The 10,680-nt window shown below is 45.3% G+C and overlaps 1 protein-coding gene across 6 annotated transcripts in view; it reads right to left on the bottom strand.

Moving 5' to 3' along the window:
* Positions 1–1,115: 1,115 nt before the first annotated feature.
* The window catches only part of RUNX1 (RUNX family transcription factor 1), a 243,084-nt gene continuing 233,519 nt past the window's right edge, over positions 1,116–10,680 (bottom strand). For 5 of the 6 annotated variants that reach the window (XM_037831861.1, XM_037831888.1, XM_037831878.1 and 2 more), the window contains 2 exons: positions 10,502–10,663; positions 1,116–1,971 (listed from right to left, as the gene is read on the bottom strand). In XM_037831861.1, the coding sequence (XP_037687789.1) occupies positions 1,496–1,971; positions 10,502–10,663 (638 nt within the window). In that variant the 3' untranslated portion in view covers positions 1,116–1,495. The remainder of the gene's footprint in view (positions 1,972–10,501; positions 10,664–10,680) is intronic. The other variant, XM_037831906.1, reaches the window with a different exon arrangement.

The following is a 10,680-nucleotide window of genomic DNA, read 5'->3' as shown; positions in this document are numbered from 1 at the left end:
CCTTTGGCCCCCAAGGACACCTGGTCTAGTCCCTTCCACTCTCGGCCTTGGGGGACAGCCCCAAGTTCTGTTCTGCATCACTGAATAAGTGCTGCATCAAAGGGATAGCTTCTTCGGGCTAAAATAATCTGAACTCTGGGTTCGGAGGTTCTTCGTTGCACCCCCCCAGACTGAGTAGTTAAGGAACCCCTTAATAAATTGTTTCCCATGTAAATATTGTTCCTCTACACATCTTATTTGGGATGTGTTGTGTTCCAATACATGTCCGAAATTATCAAGAGGCTATGAGATGAGCAAAGTCTAGGCAGAAGATACATCCTCTCCATGGGTGCACTGACCACAACCACTTGCACCCACCCCACCCTCTGGGACTAGATCTCTTTGAAGGGAAGGAGCCAGATATGGGACACTTTGTGAAGCCTGACAGAGAATTCCCAATTCTAATGGCTGAAGTGACCTTCAGTGTTTAAAAAGCCTATTAAAAACATTGCTGCATTAGCTACTAACCGGTTTAACATGAAAGGAGTTTAATGTAAACAATATTTCTAGATAACCAAGTAATCACATTACCCATCCTCTTCTCCGACCCTTCTTCAAAGTGATACATTTCATTTTGGCTACAACCAAAAGCAAAAAATATAGTACTTGATATTTTTCTTAATATAAGTACATTTAAATAATAAAAAAGTATCAACACGTAAGTAAATGTTTAAACATCAAGATACATAAATATCTAGGAATTCTTTGTGGGAATACAGTAGTTGAAAATGACCCAAAGCCATAGCTGTTTCTCAAGAGAGAGAAAAAAAAGAAAAACAGCTACACAAAAGTCCAAAAGAAAAGTTAAATAAAAACATACAGAAGAAGGAATCATAGTTTTTCAATTGTCAAAACAAGAAAGCAAGCTCAAGTTTATGTATGTATGTACACACACACACACACACACACACACACACACACACACACACACACCACCCAAATGCAAAGATGCATCTTTCCATTTATAAGGTGCGGAAAAGAAAACTAAAACAGGAATTAAGATGCCAGACAGGATGAGTTGCATCCTCCCAAACCCCAACTCCACACTCTTTGGAATAAACAACTTGGTTAAAAAGTTAAGTCAAGGGTATAAAATCTTTCTTTTATTCACAGCATTGCTAAATCAGAAGCATTCACAGTTTCCCTCTGGGAATCTTCCTGTTTTGCCTTACAGCGCTCCCGGGCGGTGGCGTCAGCTGTGGACACTCCAAGACCCGCGGCCGGCGAGGCCGACCTACGACGGCCTCCGAAGCGCGCAGGCTCGAGGCCTGGGGGCGGCCATCATGGGAGTGTGCTCGCCCCTAGGCCGGTGGCTGGGCCCGGCAGGACGCTCTTCTCCAGACGCTGTCCGGCGGCCACCGCCCTGCAGGGGGCCATTCCCAGAGGGCCGGCCGGCTCCGCGGCGCCCCGAGGCCCGCAAGGCCTCCCTGGTGACTCCGGGCCGGCGCGCGGGGCCTCAATATGGCCGCCACACGGCCTCCTCCAGCCGCGCGGCGGGCGCCATGTTGGTGGGGGAGTTGCTGTGGCTGCCCTCGGCCTCCACCCCGTCGCTCTGGTTCGGGAGGCTGGGGTTGAGCAGCGCCGAGCCGGTGGAGGCGTTGGTGCAGGGCGGCAGGATGCGCGGCGGCGAGCGCTCGCCGCCCACCATGGAGAACTGGTAGGAGCCGGCCGAGGCGCCGTAGTAGAGGTGGTAGGAGGGCGAGCTGGCCTGGAAGGGGCCCGCCTGCGCCTGCGACGAGCCGGGGTAGGGCGGTGGCAGGTACGTGTGGTAGCGCGTGGCCGAGCTCATGGCCGACATGCCGATGCCGATGCCCGACGTGACGGGCGTCGGCGAGTAGGTGAAGGCGCCGGGGTAGTGCATGCGCGGGTCGGAGATGGAGGGCAGCGCGGGAAACTGGCGCGGGTCGCCGAAGGCCGTCAGGTCCGGTGCCGCTGCGGGGGGAGGAAGGGAAGGAGGAAAATATCGCGTGAGTTGGGAGGCCGGGGTGGGGGGAGCCACGCCCCTCCTGCTCGAGCCGCAGGGGGGCTACCCAGAATGCTATTGCCCAGCAGGATGGGAAGATGACGTCAGGTGACGTAGGCTAGGGATGTGTGAGCGCACTTAATGTAGCAGAATCAGGTAGGACAGGATAGGGTGTAGAGCTACAGCAGAGCTAGAATAGAATAGAATATAGAACTATATGGTGAGATAAAGGTGTAAGATAGAGATACGACATACAATACACATGATACGCTATATAGTATGTGTAATACAGATTTACGATCCAGTTAGTGTAATCCGGGGCTTGTCAAACCACAGCCCACCTGCCATCAATTTTGGTATGGCCTGAGGGCTGAGAATGGGTTTTTACATTTTTAAGTGATTGAAAATTTAAGATGAAAAGAAGAATTCTAGTTCCTGACACGTGAAAATATGTAACATTCAAATTCAGTGTCCATAAATTAAGTTTTATTGGAATACAGCTTCACTTATTCTTTTATGTATCTTCTGTGGCTGCTTTCGTCTACCTGGCCCACAAAGTCTAAAATAGTTTCTCTCTGGCCTTTTATTGAAGAAGTTTGTCAACCCCTGATATAATCAATATATTAATGCCAATATTAATAAAATTAATATAAATTGAAGCTGTAGATTTAATATGATTACGACAATATATAACAGAATTATGAATGTACTGATGCATTAACAGGTTAATATTAATAGAATACATTAGTCATAATATGTATGTTATAATACTAATAATACATTTTCCATATGTGGTATTATTTGGTTGATTCATAGGAAATTGACATTTTTGTAGCTTAAAACAGTTGAAAATTTGTAATTTCCTATAATTCAACTCAATACATGCCAAGGCAATGACTGTGAAGGAATGAGTGATTTAATATTATTACTACCCTCCCCTCTGCCCCACTGACCTTCAGATCAGTTCCACATTTTTAGAAATGATGCAGCCTCAGTTTCACCCGATATTGTCTGTTTAATATGCACTTCCTTGTTTTGTTAATATGGAATGTATGTGGGACCTTGACTTCTCTAAGTCCACTTTTTGCACCTGTGTTGTGGAAATTTTACCAGGGATGGCAAAGCTTGGTCTGTAACACTCATTTACAATTGTTAGAATTGTGCCCTTGGGAACTACTAGGGGTTTGGGTGCCAAGAAAGGTTCCTTGTGTCCTGTAGATCAGGGTGTCTCAACAGCAACACTGTTAACATTTGGGGCTGGATCACTCTTTGCTGTGGGGGTGCTGTCCTCTGCCTTGTCAGATGTTGAGTACCTTCCCTGGCTGATACCACTAAATGCCGGTAGTGATACCCCCACCCCCACCCCTACCAGACTTGTGACAACTAAAATGTACCCAGACATAGCCAAATGTCCCTGGGGTTCAGGGCAAAATTACTCCCCCACTGAGTTATGCAGCTGTAGCTGTAGGATGGAGCACCGGGGTAGTTTCTGGTCACCAGAATTACCATCAACTGACTGGGCCAGGACTATAGTTTTTACATCAGTAAGTCCAAAAGGCAGCCACAAAACAGCACAGAAGCAAGAATTAAATGTTTTAAATTTTAAAGTTCTTAAATCAACACACTGAACAACTCCAAGCTCAGGGTGGCATGTGGTCTGTAGCCTGTGTCCTTTTGTGTTCAGGCTGATCGAGAAACTTGACAGAGCCAAAAGCTTGTTCTGAAAGGAAAGCTACCGGGGTGGATTAATCTGTTTTTTTGGAAGGCAGCAGCCGTTGATCAACTTCCTCATATTTCAAGCCCATTATTCCAGCAGGCAGCTCTCTCCCTCTCTTTCTCTCTTTAATGGTCTTTTATTGCCCTAAAACATTTTTTAAAAATGATCTCTGTAAATCTGGGGTGAATGTCACGAGGGGATATCCTGCTCATCAGAGAGGTAATTAAAGTTTATAGAAACAACCGAAGTCTGCAGCAAATCTCCTCCACTAATGAGGAAACCAGGCGTCTGACTTTTAAACAAACACTCCTGTTAATCTTTTCAAAGCGAGTCAGACATGTGGGCAGTGACGAAGTTGTAAACTGAAGATGGTTCTAGAGCTGCCCTTCCTTGGCCACTCTCTGATTCTGAAGCCAGGCCACACCTCATTCCACAGGGTCTGTCCCTGCCCGCGCGCTGGGGCCATCTGTCAGCCAGCCCTGTGTCACTTGTTTTTGCTTACACAGAGAGCCGAGACGAGCTTGAGAGTTAACAGGAAGCTTACTCCATTTTTCCAGTTAGATTTTATATATGCCAGGGAGAAGCTGAGGTAGGAGGGAAAGCATTAAGCAAATACAATTAATTGGTTGTCAGCTGATGCAGTACCCTGGACACAAATAAGTGACCCTGCCCGCGATTCCTGTGGCTTCATTCACCCTGACACAAAAAGGTGAAGCCACCGGAAAAAGAATGAAAGGTCACCCTGTTTAACGGCGATGCCCAGACATGCTCTGCCAGTCTGTTCCAACCACTGCGTGGTCATGTGGTGATGGCACCGAGTTACTGGAATCCTGAATGAGTCCATGGTTTGTCATAAGTACTGGAATGAGGCTACTACGGTCTCAGATGTCAGGGGAAAATGGCTCTGTTGCTTATGGGCAGAATATCTGAGAGGTCTTAAATATTGCCTGTGATTTTTCTTCTGTCTATGGAGTAGCAACTTCATGCTACAAATGACCATGTGTTTGGTCCAGTTAGCTTTTTTTTTTTTTTTTAAATCTTCATTTTATTGAGATATATTCACATACCACGCAGTCCTACAAAACAAATTGTACATTCGATTGTTCACAGTACCATTACATAGTTGTACATTCATCACCTAAATCAATCCCTGACACCTTCATTAGCACACACACAAAAATAACAAGAATAATAATTAAAGTGAAAAAGAACAATTAAAGTAAAAAAGAACACTGGGTACTTTTGTCTGTCTGTTTGTTTCCTTCCCCTATTTTTCTACTCATCCATCCATAAACTAGACAAAGTGGAGTGTGGTCCTTATGGCTTCCCCAATCCCATTGTCACCCCTCATAAGCTACATTTTTATACAATTGTCTTTGAGATTCATGGGTTCTGGGTTGTAGTTTGATAGTTTCAGGTATCCACCACCAGCTACCCCAATTCTTTAGAACCTAAAAAGGGTTGTCTAAAGTGTGCGTATGAGTGCCCACCAGAGTGACCTCTCGGCTCCTTTTGGAATCTCTCTGCCACTCAAGCTTATTTCATTTCCTTTCACATCCCCCTTCTGGTCAAGAAGATGTTCTCCGTCCCACGATGCCAGGTCTGCATTCTTCCCCGGGAGTCATATTCCACGTTGCCAGGGAGATTCACTCCCCTGGGTGTCTGATCCCACGTAGGGGGGAGGGCAGTAGGGCAGTGATTTCACCTTTCAAGTTGGCTTAGGTAGAGAGAGAGGGCCACATCTGAGCAACAAAGAGGCATTCGGGAAGAGGCTCTTAGGCACAATTATAGGGAGGCCTAGCCTCTCCTTTGCAGCAACAGTCTTCCCAAGGGTAAATCCTGTGGTAGAGGGCTCAACCCATCAAACCACCAGTCCCCTATGTCTGTGGTCATGTTAGCAACCATCGAGGTGGGGTAGGCCAATACCCCTGCATTCTCCACAGGCTCTTCAAGGGGGCTCTGCATATTTTTTTCCTTTTTTTTTTAACTTTTTTTCTTTTAAATCAACTATGAAAAATAAAAAAACAAAAAAAAAATTAAAAAAAAAAAATAAAAGAACATTTCAAAGAGACCATAACAAGGGAGTAAGAAAAAGACAACTAACCTAAGATAACTACTTTACTTCCAACATGTTCCTACTCTACCCCAAGAAAGTTACCTAATATAGCAACATTTCTGTGAACTTGTTCCTACTATACCCATCAGAAATTAACAGACCATAGTCATTCCTGGGCATTCCCAGAATGTTAAATTTACCCACGACAGCTTATCTGTTCTTCTTGGATTATTGTTCCCCCTTCCTTAATTGCTCTCTATTGCTAGTTCCCCTACATTGTACATTATAAACCATTTGTTTTACATTTTTCAAAGTTCTCTTTTTGTGCCTGGCTTATTTCGCTCAGCATTATGTCTTCCAAGTTTCATCCATGTTGTCATATGTTTCACAACATCGTTCCTTCTTACTGCCGTGTAGTATTCCATCGTGTGTATATACCACATTTTCTTTATCCACTCATCTGTTGAAGGACATTTGGGTTGTTTCCATCTCTTGGCAATTGTGAATAATGCTGCTATGAACATTGGCGTGCAGATATCTGTTCGTGTCACTGCTTTCCGATCTTCCGGGTATATACTGAGAAGTGCAATCGCTGGATCGAACGGTAACTCTATATCTAGTTTTCTAAGGAACTGTCAGACTGACTTCCAGAGTGGCTGAACCATTATACAGTCCCACCAACAATGAAAAAGAGTTCCAATTTCTCCACATCCCCTCCAGCATTTGTAGTTTCCTGTTTGTTTAATGGCAGCCATTCTAATCAGTGTGAGATGGTATCTCATTGTGGTCTTAATTTGCATCTCTCTAATAGCTAGTGAAGCTGAACATTTTTTCATGTGTTTCTTGTCCATTTGTATTTCCTCTTCAGAGAACTGTCTTTTCATATCTTTTGCCCATTTTATAATTGGGCTGTCTGTACTATTGTCATTGAGTTGTGGGATTTCTTTATATATGCAAGATATCAGTCTTTTGTCAGATACATGGTTTCCAAAAATTTTTTCCCATTGAGTTGGATGCCTCTTTAACTTTTTGAGAAATTCCTTTGAGGTACAGAAACTTCTAAGCTTAAGGAGTTCCCATTTATCTATTTTTTCTTTTGTTGCTTGTGCTTTGGGTGTAAAGTCTAGAAAGTGTCTGCCTAATACAAGGTCTTGAAGATGTTTTCCTACATTATCTTCTAGGAGTTTTATGGTACTTTCTTTTATATTGAGATCTTTGGTCCATTTTGAGTTAAATTTTGTCTAGGGTGTGAGGCAGGGGTCCTCTTTCATTCTTTGGGATATGGATATCCAACTCTCCCAGCCCCATTTGTTGAAAAGACCATTATGACCGAGTTCAGTGACTTTGGGGGCCTTATCAAAAATCAGTCGGCCATAGATCTGGGGGTCTATCTCCGAATTCTCAATTTGATTCCATTGATCTATATGTCTATCTTTGTGCCAGTACCATGCTGTTTTGACAACTGTGGCTTTATAATAAGCTTCAAAGTCAGGGAGTGTAAGTCCTCCCACTTCGTTTTTCTTTCTTAGAGTGTCTTTAGCAATTCGAGGCATCTTCCCTTTCCAAATAAATTTGATAACTAGCTTTTCCAAGTCTGCAAAGTAGGTTGTTGGAATTTTGATTCGGATTGCACTGAATCTGTAGATGAGTTTGGGTAGAATTGACATCTTAATGACATTTAGCCTTCCTATCCATGAACATGGAATATTTTTCCATCTTTTAAGGTCCCCTTCTATTTCTTTTAATAGAGTTATATAGTTTTCTTTGCATAGGTCTTTTACATCTTTGGTTAAGTTTATTCCTAGGTACTTGATTTTTTAGTTGCTATTGAAAATGGTATCTTTTTCTTGAGTGTCTCTTCACTTTGCTCATTTCTAGCATATAGAAACATTACTGACTTATGTGCATTAATCTTGTATCTCGCTACTTTGCTAAATTTGTTTGTTAGCTCTAGTAGCTGTATCGTCGATTTCTCAGGGTTTTCCAGATATAAGATCATATCATCTGCAAACAACGGCAGTTTTACTTCTTCTTTTCCAATTTGGATGCCTTTTATTTCTTTGTCTTGCCGGATTGCCCTGGCTAGCACTTCCAGCACAGTGTTGAATAACAGTGGTGACAGCGGGCATCCTTGTCTTGTTCCTGGTCCAGTTATCTTTTTAACACAGATTTTGATAATGAAACAGCTCAGGCCCTAGAGAGATGCCCAGATTCAAATGATCTATTCAAATAGTTGTTTCCATTTTTATGTCTGGTCTGACATCCCTTACTGAGTCCCACCCATCCGGCCATAGCTGAGTGTCCTCCTGACTGACCCCCTGTGCCGCCTCATTCAGTTAACAGTGTGGGTGGAGGTAGGGACCCCTGAAATTCTCATGGAGCTTTTTTAAGAGTAGGAAATCTGGGGATTAACAGGTCCATGTATTTTGGTTGAAATGTTTCCCCACTGATGGGGCTAAATATTTGCCATGACAGCTCAAGTCTGCGTTCTGCAGCTTGATGTGGATGGAAGCAGCCCACTCTGGGGCCCCTCCCGCCACCCCAAAGGATTAAACAACCTGAGCAGATAATGGCTGCCTTAAAAGGAGCTTTTGCATGCCTCAGATAAATGCATGCTGTCCGTCGCCCAGGTTGGCAGCTAAACATTAATTTAAAAAAAAAAAAAAAAGAAAGAAAAGAAGAAAAGAAAACCTCCAGATGACAACTCTTTTCAGACAAGGTGTGGAGTCTGTCTGAAAAGGAGAGAGAGAGACACAGCGAGGCAAAGTTCTGAGTGCAGAAGGAGCCCAGGTGGAGCTGGGGGTGGGGAGATTAAAAGGTAAAGAGATGATGCAGGGCAGTGTCAGGTTCTCAAAGCCCCCGGCCAGCAGCCACTTTTCTTTCATGTACTCCAACCCCCCTCCTACCTGCAGGTTTCTGACAACACTTTTCAGGCCTGTGCTGCGGGCTCGATTTCTCAGGGGGAGTCCTGCCAACTTGATGAGCCGTCTCCCAGGCCGTTCCCTGCCGCCCCGGAAAACTCATCTGGAACTCTCTCCCATCCTCCAGCACACAGCGGAGGATAAAATGGTATTTTCCTTCTCGGGTGCTGTAATGGGAAGTGGTTTTTACCTACTTCCCAGCCCCGTGCCATAAAACGTCCTTCCTTACTCCTTGGTAATTCCAGTCCCGGTTATTCAGAAGCATAACGGTGACATGGGATTGGGTGTGGGCATGCTACTCATTCCTTTTATAAAAAGGCATCCCTACATCTAAACACTGGTCAGCTGCAGCAGCTGGCCCCTAGGGTTCTTGGACTCCACCGGCCAAGCTGCCTGTCTTGGGCGATGACCAAGTCAAAAGAGCTACCTAATAAATTCCAAGGGACAGAGCCACAGCAGGGAAACTTCCAAGGAAAACAGCCATTGTTTCAGATGCAGACCAGAACCAGTGGGCAGGGCAGCGTCACTGTCACCCAGAAGTCAGTGAGAGCTGACAAGTGCCTTTGTCATCAAACTCTGTTCCTAGGGATAGGCTTCTAGAAACAGTAAGCTGGGCAGAAGGGGTAGTTCCCATGCTGCTCCCTCAACAACTTAGCCCAGCAGCACCAATGCCAGAAAATCTTGTGAAAACTGAGCAGCTCAGTTGGCTTTTCTGTTCCAGCTGGCACCCAAGAACACCCTCACACACTGTCTTCAAGTGGGGGGCAGTTTTGTCCCTCAGGGGACTTTGGCAATGCCTGGAGATGGTTTGGGTGACACAACTAGGGGATGCTACCAGCATTTTGAGGCTTAGGAATGCTGCTAAATATCCTTCAAGGCACAGGACAGCCCCAACGACCCTGAGTTAAGGTCTTTTGTGAAGCTCTGAGAAGACACCAGAGCAGTTGGAGAAATCTCAAGTAATCACACTTGTCTGGACAATACAACTTTACACAACACCTCAAATGGCAGACGGGACTCCGTGCCCCTTCGCCTGCCCCCTAATCTGCTATAGTCTGATCCCAAGAGCTGACAAGCAAAAAACAACTACCCTCTCCCCAGCACAAATGCAAGTGTGTTTGCCGGCATTGTGGTGCTGACATTTTCTGAAGGATTTCATAGTTTGGTCCGGCTCCAATTTCAAAGCCCCAAAGAGTAAGCTGCTGCTTTTGCTTTCAACAAAGGGATTTTTCCCCGTGCCTCCAATTTCCCTGCCCACGAGCAAGGGTGAGTGCCGAGCCCACAGGGCACTCACAGGTTAAATGACTAATATTTAATGAGCTGGTATTAACAACAATTATGCCAACCACAAGTTGGGAGCTTTCCACTCTGTGCTTTTAACCAGGTACAAACAGTTCATTTCTGATTAGTTGGAACTGTCTCCTTTGGGGTCTGTTTGTGTCCCATTCCAGGTGTACTCCAGTGTGCTATGGATGTGACCTGTGAAAATTCACCACCACCATGAGGGTCTTTCATCCTATGAACCCTTCAAGCTGTCATGATTTCCTGTCAAATGCGAGTAACCCCCAACCACCCAAGGAACCGAATTCCCCAAGCCACATCCAGACTCTGTGCCTGTGAGTGTCAAGGAGCCCTGGAAAAAACCAGGGCGAGGTTATGGGACTCGGAGGACGGACAGGCAGCCTGGCCCCTCAACCATCTTTTATTCAGTTAAAAGGGTTCTGCCCACTCTTTCGTGCATCTCCCCAAGTCTCCCGACCCTTCCACTCTAGTGTGACTGCAAAGAGCGTTTCTGAGCCGCTTACTTGAGAGTCGACTGGAGAGCTCGGCCGAGAGGGTGGTCATGCCACTGGCCCGTCCAGGCGAGATGGGGGTCGCTGGGTGCACGGAAGGAGAAGTGATGGAACCCAAGTACTGGTAGGACTGGTCGTAGGACCACGGCGGGGACGGCTGGATCTGCCTTGTATCTGCAGAGAACCAGGTT

Source organism: Choloepus didactylus, chromosome 1 (assembly GCF_015220235.1).
Source record: "Choloepus didactylus isolate mChoDid1 chromosome 1, mChoDid1.pri, whole genome shotgun sequence".
Taxonomy (NCBI): Eukaryota; Metazoa; Chordata; class Mammalia; order Pilosa; family Megalonychidae; genus Choloepus; species Choloepus didactylus.
This window is presented reverse-complemented; position numbering and strand designations above follow the sequence as displayed.